General features: G+C 45.7%; 1 protein-coding gene and 1 long non-coding RNA gene across 2 annotated transcripts in view; one reads left to right on the top strand and one right to left on the bottom strand.

Moving 5' to 3' along the window:
• LOC141153676 (uncharacterized) overlaps positions 1-6,151 on the bottom strand; it is a 101,399-nt gene extending 95,248 nt beyond the window's left edge. Inside the window, exon 1 of the long non-coding RNA XR_012247331.1 lies at positions 5,783-6,151. This is a non-coding gene — a long non-coding RNA (uncharacterized lncRNA). The remainder of the gene's footprint in view (positions 1-5,782) is intronic.
• Positions 5,425-17,730, top strand: CUNH4orf54 (chromosome unknown C4orf54 homolog). The gene is made up of 2 exons (XM_073638701.1): positions 5,425-9,987; positions 14,243-17,730. The coding sequence occupies exon 1, from the start codon at positions 5,537-5,539 to the stop codon at positions 9,977-9,979; it is 4,443 nt and encodes a 1,480-aa protein (XP_073494802.1). The 5' UTR covers positions 5,425-5,536; the 3' UTR covers positions 9,980-9,987; positions 14,243-17,730.
• Positions 17,731-18,039: the final 309 nt, after the last annotated feature.

An 18,039-nucleotide genomic window follows, 5' to 3' on the forward strand; every position in this document is an offset into this window, starting at 1 on the left:
CATGTCTGTCACTGCTGTAAGGGCTTAGTCACACATCAGTATTTGGTCAGTATTTTGCATCAGTGTTTGTATGCCAAAACCAGGAGTGGAACTTATAAGGAAAAACTATAATTGAAAGATTGATACCTGTTTGGCGAGTTTGATCCGACACTCAGATCAATGTTGGACAAGTCACCCTGCTTTTGGGAGAACCAACAAGGAAAAAATTGTACTTGTGAACTACCCCATAGACTATAACTAGTATGAGTTCTATCCATGAAAAACTTTTGTGAAGGGTTTATTCTGTATAATATACTGCATGGTTAGGAGCTGCACATTTTTGGCATTCTATGATTATGAATACCCTATCCATGCACTCTGACCTTACGACCTTATTCACTTGACTGCAAAGAGGTCGTATTTTATGACCCTTTTTATGGCAGGTCTCCTCACCCAAATTAACAGTGTCTTATGAGTCTTTTTAGGTCAGGGGATCCAAGGTCAGGCTGAGGTTTCAGACTAAAACAAGAACCTTAGAATCAAGGTGTTATTTGGACATGTGAATAAGGTCGAATTCAGACATCTGTGAAAAACACACTCCAAGTAGGGACAGAGATGCAAATACTGGCCATAGGTTTCCTGACCTGAACATGACAAATTTATTTAAGCCTACAATGCTGTCAAGTTTTGGTTGGGAGACCAAGCAATCTGTCCAGGCATCATATTTAATACTCAATCCACAACCAATCGGCAATATAAATTGACATGCTGCGAATTTAAAAAACATATAGGCCCCGAGTAATCAAACCTTCTACACCAGAAAAGTGGAGTAAAAGCTTTGCAATGTTGCAAAATTTTGCTGCAACTCCGAGCTGTGCCAAAATTTTGCAACTTTTGGTGATTTCATGCCAGTTTCTCCCAACTCTGCAGAAATGAATGGAGATGGGTCGGGACGGGGTGCAACAGGGGTGTGATCAGGGCCAGCATCAGGGAATTACTGCCCTTACTGGTGTATGGGGCCCTGTGAGCAGAAGAAAGGAGGGGGTCCCCGGACCAGGCCCCCTTCTCTTTTTGCTTTGTTCACCGGGCCCCAGGGGCAGGATTCATCCAGTTCAGTAACTGAACGTGCGTCCTCGGAAACACATTCAGTTGAAATCTATTGGCGAGTAGGAAGCCACCAATCAGAGGCTGGCAGCTGACGTCAGCAAGCACGTTGCCGGCATATGATGTCACTGGCATGTGAAGAACATATGGGGGCAGAATGGGAGAACATAAGGGGGCAGGAAGAAGACATATGGGGGCATGATGGAGACACATGGGGCCAGGATGGGAGAACATATGGGGGCAGGAAGAATACACATGGGGCCAGGATGGGAGAGCATATGGAGGCAGGATGAAGACATATTGGGGCAGGATGGAGACATATGGGACCAGGATGGGAGAACATATGGGGGCAGGATGAAGACACATGGGGCCAGGATGGGGGAACATATGGGGCAGGATGGGGACATATGGGTCCAGGAAGAGGGAACATATGGGGCAGGGTGAAGACCTATGGGGCCGGAATGGGAGAACATATGTGGGCAGGATGGAGACATTTGGGACCAGGATGGGAGAACATATAGGGCCCAGGAATGAGACACATGGGGACAGGAATGAGACACCTGGGGGTCAGGAATGAGACATATGGGGGCCAGGAATGAGACACATGGGGACAGGATGGGGACGTTATTATAGGAAGGGGCCAAGATGTGGGACATTATTACCGTAGGGGCTAATTAAGGGATATTATTACTGCTGTTATGTATTTTATTTTTGAGGATACTGTTTTCAATGGGGGGGGGGGGGGGAGTCTTGTTACTGTGCAGGGCGACAACTATGTTGCTTTTTTTCTTCATCTGGCGTAGTGTAGAAGTAGGGGAAAAATTGGGGAATGGGTTCTGGAAGCGGTGCTCTAAATAACTGTGTGAAATTTTCTGCAGAGACAAGTCCTGACTGGAAGAAGTGATGGCGGTCTGCGCTGGATGAAGAAGAAAATCGAAGATGAATATCTTCAACTACAAACATCAATGGTGAGTCAGTGTGCTACATATACACTTACACTATACACTGTATACTATGTACAGAGCTCCTGTGTATCATAGAACTGATGGTAATATTAGTATTGTTTTTTTTATTAATGATCAGTATTGTAGTCTACCTTGTCATGACATGGTGGCAGGCTTAAAAAAATCTTTTGGCCAAAATAAAAGCTGATGGCTATGTATATGATTTGTTGTTCGATGGGAACTATTAATGTGTGATTGGTGAGGACATGGTGCAGAAGTGGAGTTTTTCCAAGAGTGGGCGGTGGGACTGTGGAAGGTTTGAGGGATGGAAGCAGAGCTGGGGTGGAGCCTAGGCGGAGTCTCAAGGGGGCCCGAAAATTTGGCCACTATGGGGCCCTGAATTCCTGGTGGCAGCCCTGGGTGTGATGACACAGCTTATCTAATTCATGAAGAACTGTTGCATTTTGACTCGTGTAAGATTTCTGGTGTAGGGCATGGAGGTGCACGCCACTTGTCAGATGCTCCAGATTCATGAAGAGGTGTGTACCACTTCATGAATCAGGAGCATCTGACACCAATATGCCCCCTCATTAAGACGGGCGAGAAAATCACAGGTCTGGATGAATGGGGGCCATAATATGTGAATTTCAGCTGCTTGTTAATGAAATTTCATAATCCCATCGACTTTGCTACTACTGTAAGAGTTATTGGACCATTCAGGGAGTTTTTCTTACCAAATGTTACTGCAAACACTGACTACAGTTGTCCATAAAACTGCTTGGAAGAGATGCAAACCCTGAGCTTTATTAATTAAGAATGCAATTTGCATACCAGTTCTGGAATAAGTATTACCGTATTCCTTAGGATGTATATGCCTCTTATTCAACTGCTGTGCGCCACGCCAAAAATGCACACCAGAGGCTCTCATACAGTGCAGTCGCAGTTATTTCCGTTTTATCTCATAAATTATTATGAACTTCTCGGATGCTCTTGCCAAGTCCCTTTTCTACCAAGCTCTGAGCATTTTTCTTTAAGTTGATGGAGCAGGCTGGGATTAGTGTTAAAACTGGGGAAAATGCTTGATTGATTGTGCCCATTGAGTCTACTGTAGGAGGCTTTGTTCATATCTCATCAGAGCTTTTATAAGACAATTTGGCAATTTGATCATGTAGTTGGGTGATTTTTAGTTTACGAGTAGAGATGGGAGAATTGATTTGAAAGCTCAGGTCCATCAGCCAGGTCAGTAATCTGTGACAGGAACCCTAAAAATCTTTTTACTTCCAGGCATTCCCGGATTTTCCTTTTGATTAGTCACACCAATTAATCAAAAGAAGAGAAGGAATGTCGGGAGGCAAGCAGATTCACAGGACTCCCGTCCAGCAATCACAGATTACTTACTTTGCCGATGGACCGAAGACCTGCAAGTTGATTCTCCCATCTCTAGTTTGCATTGCTGATGCCCCACCGCTCCTCCATATTGCTTTCTAAGTCTCAATGCAGTCTCTGAGCTTCCTATTAGGTTTCATTCACACATCAGTATTTTTGATCAGTAATTCAGTATTTGTATGACAATACCAAGAGTGTTTCTGAAAAAAATCAGAGAGAACTCAGATGCCATCCATGTGCACTCAGCTTTTCATGGACTGTTTGGAGAATTTTTTTTTCCCCATCCAAGAAAACTAATGAAACTCTGATGACAATCTCTTGTCAAACTCTGATCAAAAACACTGATGAAACTTGGATTGTTCATTTCGTACGAGAAAATAACTGACATCTGATTGAACCCTTGGGAATTTCACTTTTTGTTTCCGTTGTGGAGACAGAAATACAGAATTTGTGCAGAACACGGATCCTTCATACGAAGGACACAGTCGGTATCTGACAGACCCCTTAAATATAATGGGTGTTGTTTGGTTTTCGACATAGTGGCCATCATTTTACAGGAAAAAAGAGCAGTTTGCTACTTCTTTCGGTAGAGCTAAGTTCACACAAGCATAAAAAACATTTTCTGATTTTCAGGCAGAAAAAAAACCTCATGATTTTCATCTGTATTATCATCCTTCTGCTTTCTGTGTGTCTGTTTTTTACTAACTTTACTAACTTGTGGCATGCTTTTACATCAGTAATTTAATGGGGTTGTCCACTACTCTGACAACTCCTTCACAATCCCTGTTTCTCCCCAATAAAATAATAACACTTATACTCACCTCCGGTACCGACGTTCCAGGGGTGTCAGCACTGGCTCTCCCAGAGCTCGTGTGACATTATGCCATGAGATCCCTGCAGCCTAATCAGCATTGCCTTCACTCTCCCCTCTTTCTGACAAGTCAAGACATCTGGAGGAAATTAGAGAGCACCCCAAGCTCTTACTTCCCCCAGATGCGAATCACGTCCGTAGAAGAGGAGAGTGAAGCCTGATTGGCTGCAGGGATCGCGTGACATTATGTCATGCGATCCCTGGGATAGCCAGTGCTGACACCATTTCAACGGCGCCAGCACTGGAAGTGAGTATACTGATAGGGAATTTAAATTGTGGGGACAGCGATGATAATATCTGTAAAGCGCTGTGGAATATGATGGTGCTATATAAGCATAATAAATCTGTATGTCTGTTTTGTCCATCCATACGGCATAGAATTTTTACATGAACAATTGAATAAAGGTCAAATCCAGTTTCCTATCATTATAATTGTAATGTATCCCTGAAATACACAATATATTGAAGGTCACCCAAATGTGACCTGTTTATTTTATGCACCCGTTGACTTATAATGGGCGAATCTGACCCAGAATACGGATAAATGTAGTGCAAGCTGCAATTATTTACTCGCAGACCATTGGACTGTGTGCACGTGAACTAAACCATTGATGTGCACTGGTCAGTGTGCTGTCCCTATGCAATGCGTGAACGCAGCCTGACAGTGAGTATGCAGTGATGGAGCGCACATGTGAATAGCACTTTATGGAAATTTTCAGAATTTTTTTTGGAGGGTGTGAATTTATATAAAGCTTATCACTGGGATCTCTCATCGCCAGGTGGGTCGCAGCAGAGATCTCTGCACTTTGTCCTCCCATCACCAGGGCTTGATCAGTCTCACATAGGAAATCTGTAATGAATCCTATACCTGTTGCCAGCTATGAACCCCCAGTGTCAGGATTTTCTAGGAAAGTTGATACTTGGGATTCTGACATGCCCCAGCATTGCCATAGGAAAAAGGGTGAAGGCTGAACATGCCCAGAGGGCGGATGGAAAGAAATGCCCCCTGTGCTGATGGTGGGACAATGCTGCAGACTACAAAGGCACAGACATAAAGCACATGTCAGCCCCCTCATGTGTCACACTCAATGTCACTTAAACCGCTCTCAGGGTGACGTATGAATCCCATTCAGGAAAAGAAGAATTCCCCGTCTGCATTGCCTTCATTTCTGTGGGTAGAGGCCGGGGCTGCAACTCCTCCGCCGGTGCCATTCAGACTGACAGCCAGGCGCCTGGCACACGAGCAGCAGCCATGCAGCAGGCGGGCAGCGGGCACACCGACGTCCTGCAGAAGGGGGCAGAGCTGGACGCAGGGTACGTAGAGATCCCCGCCACCCCGGAGAAGAGGGCAGCCAGCGGCGGCACGGCCGGGCTCACCGTCACCCTGAGCGCAGTGGGCAGAGCGCAGGGCATGGAGGAAGAGCACAAGCTCCCCTGGAGCCCTACACAGCAAGCAGCACCTGGCAAGCTCCCAGTCCCAGGGGGCACTGAGTCCTACCCCTCCTCCTCCTGTGCCAGCGACTCTCCGTCCCCTGTTATCGTGCCCCATCAGGGCTGTGCCAACGACGAGGCGCACTACATCACCACCCACGAAATCCAGCTCTGTGAGGCTGACCAGGAGCCCGACTACCCTGACTTTGGGCTGGCACCATCGACTTGGAGTGAGCCGGTGGACAGCGCCCCCTGCAGCTTCTTGGAATACGCCTCATTTGACAGCCAGGGGGGCACCCCGACAGATGAAGAGGACTGCAGCTACTACTTGAGCACTGCCAGTGATCCCAACCCTACAGACAGCCTGGGCAGCACCGAGCTGGTCAGCACCTACTCCGACAGCGAGAGCTCCCCGAGCAGCAGCAGGAGCAGCACCCGCACCCGCAGCCAGCAGGACGAGGCCGCCTCGGGCAGCTCCAAGGGACAGATCCTCCTATCAATCAAGACTGCGTCCAAGGCTATAAATGAGCCTAGCAACATCCACAGCGCCCCTGCCAGTGATGCCAAGCATGATCCAGACATGAGCTACTGCCTGTCTACAGCCACTGGGAGCAAGGCACTGCAGCAGCATCACTGCCACCCTTACTCCCAGACATCGGATGCCCACAGGCTGGTGGCCATACCGGCAAGACTACAAGCCCGCAGCGGGGTCCACGCGGACATCTCCAGCGGCGCCTCCAGTGCGGTCAGCGAGCTGGACGATGCGGACAAGGAGGTGCGCAACCTGACCTCCAGGGCTTTCCGCAGCCTGGCCTACCCCTACTTCGAAGCCATCAACTTCAGCTCCAGCGAGTCCACCACGTCTCTGTCTGACCAGAACATAGGGATAAACAGCTGGTCCACCTACCTGGACTGGAAAGGAGGGTCATTCCTTTCCCAGAAAGCAGAGAAGACCCTGCACCAACACACATCTACTACCTCCAACTTTGGACTCAAGAAAATAGGCAAGAATGCGAGCAAGGAGCAGCAGGTGTATGTGCAAGCCAACAAGTCGGAGACCAAGGCTTTCGAGCTGGTGGTCAGCGAAGTGGCAAAGGGGGCAACCCCAGCCTCCTCCTCCAAGCGCATCAAGTCTGGGTCCCGGGTGGTGACTTTGACAGAGACCCTCAATTTCAGTAGCAGCAATGTGAAAGCTGCCGGGAGTGAGCGGGTCAGCAAGCTAGCCAGCAGTGATCATGCTCCGGGCTCAGCTTGCACAGATGGAGTTACAGAGACACTGCCAAAAGACCGTGCTGCTCCGACCCTGGAAGTGGCCAAGCAGAGCAGCAGCGCCCTAGTAGAAGCCATGGACGGCACCCACAAGTCCAAGTATGCCTCAAGTCTGCTGAAGAACATCATCTCCAAGAAAATGCAACTGGAGCAGGAGTTCAAGATGGAAAGAGGGGAGCTCAGCGACACCTCTCACAAAGCTGTCCCCAAAGAGAGTGAGGGCGCAAAAGAAAAGGGTCTACAGAGACAGAACTCCAAGTTCTCCGAGGCGGGCTCAGACTTCACCCTGGTCAGCAGTGAGGATCTAGGGGAGTTTTTCTCAGCGACCCCTAAAGATGCGACTTCTTTAGATAAACGAATGTCACCCTTTGAGACCCACCGAGAAGAAACCATATGTGAAATGAAGAAGACTGCATCCGAGACAATGAAGGGCATCTTTCTCCGCAGTCAAAACAGCGCCTTCAGGTCATGGAAGGAGAAGGAGATAGAAAAGATGGAGAAGAAAATCGAGGAGAACGTAGCAAAAGCAAGAAGGATCAAGATCCCACTAGAAAGGGATTGGAGAGCAGAGCTAGGAGAGATCTCTTCTGTGCAGTCCACCAAGATGTCCAGGCTGTATGTCCCTGGCATCCAGCACAACCCAAAGGAGAAGCAGGTGGAGAAGCAAGCGACCAAGTACTCGGTGTCTACCTATGCCCACCAGACCTGCTTCAGCCGCAACGAGAATGAAATCAAAAGTGAAAAACTCCATATCCTGGAGGCTTCAGTGAGCAGGCTGACCCCTAGGGTCACCCCCAAGCCTCAGGAGATTAAACTCAAGCTAGGATTATCGGCAGAGAATAAAGATAGCCCTTTCAACATTGCCAAACTGCTGACCCCCAATTTAGCAGTCAGTGCTGCCAACCTGTCCAAGGCGGCCGAAGACCTGAGGAATCAAGTCCCCTGCAGAGCTGAGGTTCTGGAGAAGATGCCCCAGTTCCTTGTCAGAGATGTAAGAGAAGCCAAATCCAAGGTGGCAGGAGCCATTCACCAGGTGAGGGACGTCAGGAAGCTGCTGAAAAGCTCCTACAGCCAGGACACAGGTGAGGGCAACGACAGGGGCAGCGTGATGTCTGACCACAGTGCCAGCGACCCCAAGACCAAGCTGGTCCCTAAGATCTCCTCCTCGCTGTCCCCCATTGTGATCACCTGCCAGGCTGTGAAGAGCAAGGAGGAGAGTGACAAGGATAGCCCCCAAGACAATGAGATGGGGCTATCTCCCGCAGAGACTGTCCTGGTGCATCGGGCATCCGGCAGGTTGCCGGTGGCCACCATTGCGCCCAATAAAACAGCACCCACGATGCCGGTGGTGAAGATCGTGTCTAAAGCGTCCAAGTGGAAGCAGGAGAAACCAAAGGAGCCCGAAGTGAAGCCTGAGACCAAGTCCCCGCAGTCCCAGGTGGCTCTGGAGAAGCTCACCGCCGCGGTGAAGACCATGGAGCAGCTCTATGTGTTTGATAAGAAGGAGTGGAAGCGCAAAGACGAGCCGCGGCCACTGAAAGGCAGCCATGTGCTCTCCATGATCGCCGGCCACGACGCGCCGGAGGAAGCCAAGCCGGTGGCGGAGATCCCCCGCAAAGCATCGGTGCCAATCATCAGCAAACCGCCCGAGCCGCTGGGGCGCCGCAATTCTCACCCAGGTGTGGAGAGGAGCCCCCCCAGCAAGCCCCCGCCGGCCGCGGACACCATGGCGCCGCCCAGGACTTTCCAGGTGTCCAAGTTCACAGAAGCGAAGAAGCAGGAACAGCCGGAGGCGAAGCCGAGCTCCAGAGCCGGGACCAGCAACCTCAATGTGTTCTCTGTGAGCGCTGCCCCGGCCAGGAGCAAGCAGCAGAGCATGGAGGCCAGCCTCAACACCAAGAACTCCCGACCACAGCCTCCCAACACCCTGAAGATCCCCGGCATGGCCATAGAGGAGCCCAGGAAGACTGAAGTGCAGCCGCCTTCCCTGGTGCGCAAAGCCAGCGCAGACTTTGAGAACTACCTCACCATCCCGGTAAAGGCAGCCGCAGAAGCGAAGCCTCCAGTCAGTACCCGAGACCCACCGCCCAACACCCGGGAGAACACGGGCACTGCCAAAGAAGTGGCCCCCAGCACTAAAGACAGCAGTGCCAGCACCAATGTGACCCGGGAACCTGCTGCCCTCTGCACCCTCCCTCCATTCAGCACCAAAACACAAGACTCCAGCCCCATCAAAGCCCCCAGAGACTGGAACAGCAAGGTGAAAGAGGGTGTGCAGCCCACCAGAGCCACCTCAGCAGGCTCCGAACCTCAGACCCCTGACTCAGTCCCACCAGCTGCCATCTACCATCACCCTCTGCCACCTATGGCCATGGCAATGCCCAGTGCCCAAGGCCCTATCTATTATTCGCCCCCTTTGACTTCAGCCACTCCAGCTGAGATGTACCCCCAGACCCAGAGAAAGATGTTGGTAGACCTGGCTACCGGACAGTATTATCTAGTGGAGACTCCCGTGCAGCCAATGAAAAGGAGGCTTTTTGACCCAGAAACTGGACAGTATGTGGATGTTTCTGTGCCACCACCGCCTGTTACTCCAGTGCCTCTCCCTATGCCACAATTAGCCCTAAGCCCTGGTGCATATGGACCTGCTTATATGTTTTATCCTGGGTTTTTACCCACTGCTCCAACTATTCTTCCCCCAAACCACCTGCAGACACAACTCTCCACTCCAGTCAGTGAACACTCCTATGAAATGCCAGTAGTGGACGGACCCCATCCCGGGGATATGGGTATGGCTGATAGCCCTTACTATTTAGCCACAGGCTCTGCTACTGCCAATCCCTCAATAGCACAAGCCACTAGTATCAGAAGAGGATCCTTAGGCTGCCCAGATGGCAAGCAGGTCATCAGTATGTTATCCCAACCTGGGCCGAGGATTGTGGCTCCACCATCCTTTGATGGCACCACCATGCGCTTTGTTGTGGAGCACAGATGAACGCACAGGTAAAATGACTTCACATTTCTTTTTTGCATTTCAATTTCCATTCTGGGCTTATGAGTCCAGTGGGTGGTTCCTTCAATGACTGGTACCCTATATAAGTGTGTACACAGACACTGCTGCCAATCAATGTGCAGAACCAGACACCTAAGCGCAGAACATGCAGGGATGTAAAAGAATAAAATGACTTAATCTTTTCTTGCGACACACTCCATTTTTTCCGCCTTTGCATACATATACTAGGAGAAATCCTGGCGTATATATTTAAAGGCCTTGACCTATGCCATACTGTGGCATCTGTCAACCATAGGTATATTATGCCTGCTGATTGGTGTACAAGCCTTTAGTAAGCTTACAAGAGTGCTTAAACTTTTATTAATTTTTAATACGTGACATAGCCTGAAAAGCCCTGTAGATTGATAGGGGTCTGGATTTTGAGACCCCAATCAATCACTCTTTTAACATGTGAGCTGCTTAGGACGCAGAAATTCTGCATGAGTGCACACCCAGATCCGTGTACAGACTCCTAGACTTTGTATTGAGCATGTACACAGCCACAAACGCTCCTGCGCCCTGAGCACCTCACATGTGGCAAGTGTTTTGAGCAATCAATGCAGGTTTCATTACTTGCACCCCACCAATCAGCAGGGCATTTCAGGCCTTGTCACATAATAGAAAAAAAGTGTACATATGCTTTAATCCCTTTTTGCCCAAAATGATTTTTCCATCTACCACAATGATGGAAACCCTGATGTATACCGCCAGATAGAGGCCAAATAGTTTATGAACCCCTTATCGCATACACTGAGAGCTTTACCAGCGCATATGATAAGAAAAAATGAAAGATGTAGCAGGAAAAGACTGTAAACTACTCTGGTCCTCCTGCTTTATTACAAGCTGCTGACAGGTAGGACAGCATTATACTACACTTGTGAAAGGTTCCCTGTATGATATCTTTGTGTTTATATGGCTGCAAGGGAAGTCCAGGTTTTTCTTAATATGTAAATGAGCTGATAAGATCTCTGGACTGGACATAGATCTTCCTAAGAATCTGCCTCCAGATTTTAATCTAAAATAAAAGGGGACCTTACCAGTGTGAGACATGTAACTAAGGGCTCTTTCACACGTGAGTGTGTCTGGTACGTGTGGTGACATCCGTGTGTCATCAGTGTGACACTTACCAGCGCCTGGAAATCTGTGGTACAGTTAGCGCTGTTCTCAAGCGCCGGGTGCTGAAGGAATCACTCATCATTGTCCCCTGCCTGTGCTGTTATCAGCGCCAGCAAGGGACAATGATGAGAGTTGTCTTCTGCTCCCGCTGTGTTCTGGTGTAAAAATAAGAATAAAATAAAAAAATCCTTATACTCACCTGTCCGAAGATGTCTCTGCTGTAATCCATCTGACTGCTCACACAGAGGTGCCGGGGAGAATGAGCCATTCCTGCTTTATGCTGAGCTCAGTGAGTGACAGGACACTGCTCACTGCAGCGAGCCATTCTCCCCGGCTCCTCTGCGTGAGCAGTCAGATGGATTACAGCGGGGACATCTTCGGAAAGGTGAGTATAAGGATTTTTTTTTATTTTATTCTTATTTTTACACCAGGACACAGCGAGAGCAGAATGCTACTCTCATCATTGTCCCTTGCTAGCGCTGATCGCAGTGCAAGCAGGGGACAATGATGAGGGCAGCGTACAGTGCGAACTGTACTGCTGATTCCCAGGCGCCGGTATGTGTGATCCTGATGTGGCACACGGGCGGCACGCGGTTGCCACATGTATGCCACACGTATCATACACACGGACATGGATATCTCCGGTACTGTTTTTTCCAGTACCAGAAATATCCGGACGTCTGAAAGAGGCCTAACACAGTAGAACCACACCCTGGCACTGACTAACAGCTGACTCTCAGTCAATGTTGGAGTGTGGTTAAGCCGACGCTCACTGTGTACTAAACGGTGACTGAAGTCATGCCGGCCGCACCTATGTGACTGGAAGTCGGAGGTTGCCTGGAGGAATAAAGTTCATTTCCTTGCAGTATCCGGGCTCTCAGAACGCTAATCCCATATCTGCAGGTTAATAGTGTAACATTAACCCCATATCTGCAGGTTAATAGTGTAATACTAACCCCATATCTGCAGGTTAATAGTGTAACACTAATCCCATATCTACAGTTCCATTTACTGCTGTCTTGTGTCAGGTATAATCACACACAGCTCAGCAGTGAGTTTAGGAAATCAGAGAGCAGCCATTACACATCACACTGATAATGGCGCATTTTATTTAAATTAAGCTCTGGAGGCAGATTCTCATTCAGATCTATGTACATCCCATAGCCCTAAACATCTCACTTACATATAAGAAAAACACGGAATTCTCTGGAATAAGACATCAGATCGCAGATAACAAGGTATCATGTTATTCAGCTTCCTATCATCTACATGCCCTTATAGACGGCTTAGGAGGGTTGATCCTACTGACAGATTCCCTTTATTAGATGCACTCATTGTTATACATGGCATGATAATTTGACGCACCTCTACCAGCACCCTGAGACTAGGAGAATCAGTCATAACTGTATTTCTAGCCAAATTTGTATTCATGGATCCTTTATATTATTTAATGTTTGTATATTATGATTAAGAGACCTAAAATACAAATGTTTAGAATTCCAATACAATATAGTAAGTATATTAGGACTGTAATATAGGGAAGGTGTACAGTAAGGACACATCATTGGTGGGTGCAACCTGTGCACCAAGGGAGCCAAGAGGTAAGGGGGCCACTTCTACCTCCAAAGCAGGAGAAGTTGTGCACTATGATGAACTATTGGACAACAAAGGGCCCATATATTGTTCTTGCATAGGGGCCCTATTCTGTCTGTGTCCGCCATTGGTAAGGACTCATTCATGTGGATTAGTTTTGTGAGGGAGAAGGGTAAAACATTTTTGAGAAGTTATTCTTCTGTGAGAGCCATTACCACTTTTCTTTCTAAAGGGCATACACATAAAATTACAATCCTACATGGGAGTGAATTGATACTATTACAATTATTTATTTTGTTAGTAAAGAAACATTTGGAGTCAGTGCTAAAAACACAGTCACCAATTTTAAAGGGAATTTGTCACCTGTTTTTTGCCACTTAATCCGAGAGCAGAGGAAACCGAAAGAGCTGTGGTGCAAGGTCAAAAATAGGTAATCTCACTGCACTTATTAGATAATAATAAACCAAGGAAAATAAGAGCAGAAAACAGTGAAACACTCAATAAAACATATGAATTTTATTTAGGTCTCATTAAAAAGTATATGTGAAAGAATGAATAAAAAATCAATAAAAGATAAAAAATACCAGAATACACAGACACATGAAAGAAATGGTAGGTGAGCCCAAAAAATAGAATGTATACATATAAATACCAAATTCTGGAATTTATAGGATGCAATGTAAGGCTAGGGAGCCACAAATAAAAATGCATATATTATCAAATCAAAGAACATTAGCAAAAATATTAATGAATACAGGGAAACAAATATAAGTAAGTGATAGCGGTCACTGTGGACCAAGTAAGATCACCCTGATGAACAATGCATTCCACAAATACTTGAAGGTGAATACAAGCAGTGCAATGACTCACCCACCATGCACCTGACGCGCGTTTCACAGATGCTTCATCAGGGTGACTTTTCAGTTTGATATCTCAGACCTTCTTCAGACTAACGGATTGCAGAGTATAGAGTTGTGTACTAGAAGAAATTTGTAGAAGCACTGCAGTGATGGGACTCCTGAGAGTAATGAAAGGGGCTCCATCAGAGATCATTAAACTAAAGGTCTACAAATCTTCATTGAAGTTTATGACCCATTTTTTCTCAAAGGGTTGCTCCATCTAATAAAATGACTTAATGCTAGGATATTCAATCACTTTATGATCAATGGTGGTTCAACCTCTTGGACCTCTATGATCATGAGTATTACAGCAGCACTGTGCTGTTGTAGTGCTGAATCCTCTTCACTTTTTTCCCTGCACAGTGACACCCGGTCACCTAGGGGTGCGGGGAATAGGGTGACCACATTTCTGCAGCTGACCTAAAGTGATACTATGCACAGGAAAGTTATGCTGCAAGGGCAACCATTATCTGGCCACAGCTTGCCTCTACCAAATTAGCTGTTTCCAGATCTGATACAAGTGAGTAGCATGGCCAGAGTGAATATCTTAACCTATATTATTGTTTTTCTCACTTTACTTTTCCTTGTCTCTTTACAGTGAATTTGTCTGCTGATTCGGACCAAGCTCCACATTATGTTGCAGGGTGTGGGACTTGCAGAAAGTTCGGTGGGCCCTACGGAAGCCTACAAGATAAGCTTTGCACGCATACTGTGAAACAAAGCGGAGAGTCATTGATATACAGCACGAGGTGGAGAAAGAAAAATCCCAGCTGAAGGATTGTGTGAGTTTGGGTTCGTAGATAGCATAGTTAGCCAAGGTTAGATTTCCATTGGAACTCTGAGGTGGTCTTCTAATGAGTATATACTTTTTCATACGCTCGTATGTGTATTTCTTTTTCCCAATGTTTCTTTGGAGTATGGATTATTGTAGAAAAATATGGATCTGTTATGGGAGCTTTGTTTGCAATGGCATTAATGCTTTCACTGTATTACTGTCCTTATGTGCTTTCGGGCATTAGAAACACTAAGTCTGATTGATATTTGTACTGAAATTAGAAGGTAGGCTACCATGTACACAATGTCGTATTGCAGCTATTGTGGGTTTTCTATGCTACAGGCAGGTACCTGATTAATTTATCAATATTACTGCCATAACCTTGAAGACTCCCATCTGTCTCCGGCGAGTCACTGTCACACGGGTAATATCTTCCGCCTTACTCCATACTGATTTATATACATGCTGATGTATGCAGAGGACAAGCTAATTGCACGTCTATGTATATAGAAACATGCCAAGAAAATAGAGTCTGATCTAATTATGTACAAGCAATCACAGCTCATTTTATGGCCAGACTGGTAGAAATCCTCCAGGAGTATATTAGTGCCGAATATATCTACATTAGAAATCTGGAGAGCCCAGTACTGGACATATACAGAACATGTCTGGCATCCTACAGAGGATCTGTCACCAGATTTCATTATATAAACTGCAGATCTTCTAGACCTGATGAGACTGGTGTTTATATCTATAAAATCCACATAAGAAAGGCTGTACAGTCATTTTTAAGGCTTATCCCACTGATATTAAAAGAAGTGTTTATTTGTTTGACTCAGAAAATGCTCATTTTAATATCAGGATTATACAGTCTGTTTGACATGGATTTTCAAATTAGACGCGTAGGCTTCATCAGGTCTGTTAAAACTATTTAATAATGTATGCAGTTTATATCATGAAATCTGGTGACAGATCCATTTTAAAGGGAATCTGCCACCTCATCTGAGAGCATCGTAACAGAGAAAGAGACCCTGATTCCAACGATGTATCACTTAGTTTACTGGATGCAGCAGTTGTGATACAATCCAAGTTGTTAGATGTAGCAGAGCTGAGAAAGCTAGCCCCGCCCACACCATAGCTTTCTGTGTACATTGTCTATTGACAGTAAGCTGCTAATCAGTGCTGGGGGCGTGGTCAGACCAGAAGACACTAGGCAGCTAGTCCAGCAGTGATAATCTCCTGCTGATAAAACACTGGTAGTATTGAAACAACAGCACACTGCCTAATAAGTGACACATCACTGAAAACAGTGTCTCAGCCCTTATGTCATGATGTCCTCAGAATACATATCAAAAACATACAGACAGATTCCTTTTAACAACTTCAGTTTCATTTAAAATAAAAAACAATGTATACTCACCTCCCACACAGGCACCGTTCTTGCGAAGTCTGTTCTGCTATTCTTTTTGGGTCATGTGACATTGATGTCACTTGTCCATTGTAAGGAATTGTGGCCTAACTACAGGCAACATAAAATACTGATCGGCTCATACATTACAATAAAATATGTTTTAATGTATAAGGTCATGTTCACACTATGCGTTTTTTCAGCGTTTCTTTATGCAAATTTTCAGTTGTGTTTTACAGTACCAGCAAAGTCTATGAGATTTCAGAAATCTCATGCATACACATTGGTTTTTGTGTTATCAGTATTTTGTGCTTTGCATGTATCTTTGCACAATATAGCATGTCACTTTTTTCAGCATTTTTTTTTGCGTTATTTCAGCATTTTTCACCCATTGAAAGTAATGGGTGGTTAAAAAACGCTGCAAGAAACGGAGGTATCAGGTTTTGCAGCTTTTTTTGTGCCAAAACCTCATGAAGTTGAATAGGTAATTTTTTTTTGTTACTAAACTTTATCACCATGCATGAAGAGACAAATGGACAGTGACAAAAATACAGCAAAAATGAAGCAAAAAACAAGCAAAATCTTATTTTTTGAGGCACAAACCTTACTGCTGAGGTTTTGCTGCAGAAAAAAATGCTGAAAAAATGTCTAGTGTGAACATACCCTAAGACTGTGGCATTTTAGAGAATAAATAGATTTAAATAGAGCAAGACACAAGGAGAAGTCTTCAGTAGGAGGATTCCCCCTTTCTTGAGTTGATTGATTGGTCTCTCCTATGTCCCCTGGATGGCTCACGCCTGGCTTCTGCTTGGCTCACCCCTGGCTTCTGCTTGGCTCACCCCTTGCTTCTGCTTGGCTCACCCCTTGCTTCTGCTTGGCTCACCCCTGGCTTCTGCTTGTTCACCGGTCTGTTCCTCTGCTATATTAGTCCAGAGTGAGCTGTGAGCAGGCGCCTCAATAGAAATTCAGATTCTGGCGCAAATTATATTAAATTGGTTCGAAAGTGAATGGCCGCTCTTTTTCCATTATGCAGCACCCACTTTTTCTGAAAAGTGCCAAGCATCATTGAATGGAAAAAGGGAGCAATTTTTTGTGCAAAACAGATGTGCAAAAAAAATTTGCATGTTTTACAACCAAAAAACGAATCCAAGGTTAATAAATCTCACGTAAAGCATTTTCCTGCAATCACCGCGGATTCAAGTTCACAATGTGCTGCCTGCAGCATAGATAGTCTGCTGAAATGCTGGTGATATGGTCTCTACATCTGAAGCGCTAGCATAATGGATAATAACTATGCTGATTTCTAACGTGTATTGGAATACTATTTCTAAGGTGTATGAAGAATTACCATGGTATTGATACAGCAAAGACTGTATTCAGCTTTATTAAACTGCTGGACAGTGCAGAACATGACGTCTTCAATACGTTTTATTTTTTACATCAGAGTAACATCTTTTTTATATATTTTATGCAATGGGTGCTTAATGGAAATCTTGTTTTACACTGTACCATATGTATAGACAGACTTCTCTCAGGAAAGGTCTTTTTTTCACATTTGGCTTACCAAAGAGTACATGAATGCATTAGCCATTTTGGTTCAGTACTCCTTAGGGAGACGTCTGTGTCTTATGGAGCTTTGAAGATGAAATCTTAAGAACTGTTTGAAGGGTATCTTTTGGGAAGTTGATAATGCTGAGTATGGGAGTATTTAGGGTGTACGGCCAGCTAAAGGCTATATATACACTTTGTGGATAAATCACCTTTTTTACTTAAGCCTCAGCTCACTTTTGCAATAGCATTTTTGCAGCATGGTTTAAAGGGATTTTCCCACGAACAAAAGTTCATTTTAATTAATAGATCTTGGAAAAATAATAATTTCCACAATTGGATGTGTTTAAATAAAATGTTCCTGTTCCCTGCTATGTACTGTGTAATGGCTGTGTCTGACCATGCAGGGAAATGGTCTGGTCATACCACAACTCCTGGGCAGGGGAAGAAGCAAAAGAGAGAATACAGACATTACAGCACGGGATCACAGATGATACTTTCTTTGAAGTAAAGCATTGCTTAAAAATAGTTAGTGAAATGTTTTACCTCACAAAAAGTATCATCTGCGATCCCATGCTGTAATGTCTGTATTGTCTTTTGTGTCCTCCTCTGCCCAGGAGATGTGGTATGATCAGACCATTTCCCTGTACAGTCAGACACAACC

The sequence above is a fragment of the Phyllobates terribilis genome, unplaced genomic scaffold, assembly GCF_046119375.1.
Source record: "Phyllobates terribilis strain yellow unplaced genomic scaffold, ASM4611937v1 Scaffold_1__5_contigs__length_1240528914, whole genome shotgun sequence".
Classification (NCBI taxonomy): domain Eukaryota; kingdom Metazoa; phylum Chordata; class Amphibia; order Anura; family Dendrobatidae; genus Phyllobates; species Phyllobates terribilis.

Coding starts and splice junctions, on each gene's coding strand:
- CUNH4orf54 (XM_073638701.1), top strand. CDS start 5,537: ATGCAGCAGGCGGGCAGCGGGCACACCGACGTCCTGCAGAAGGGGGCA.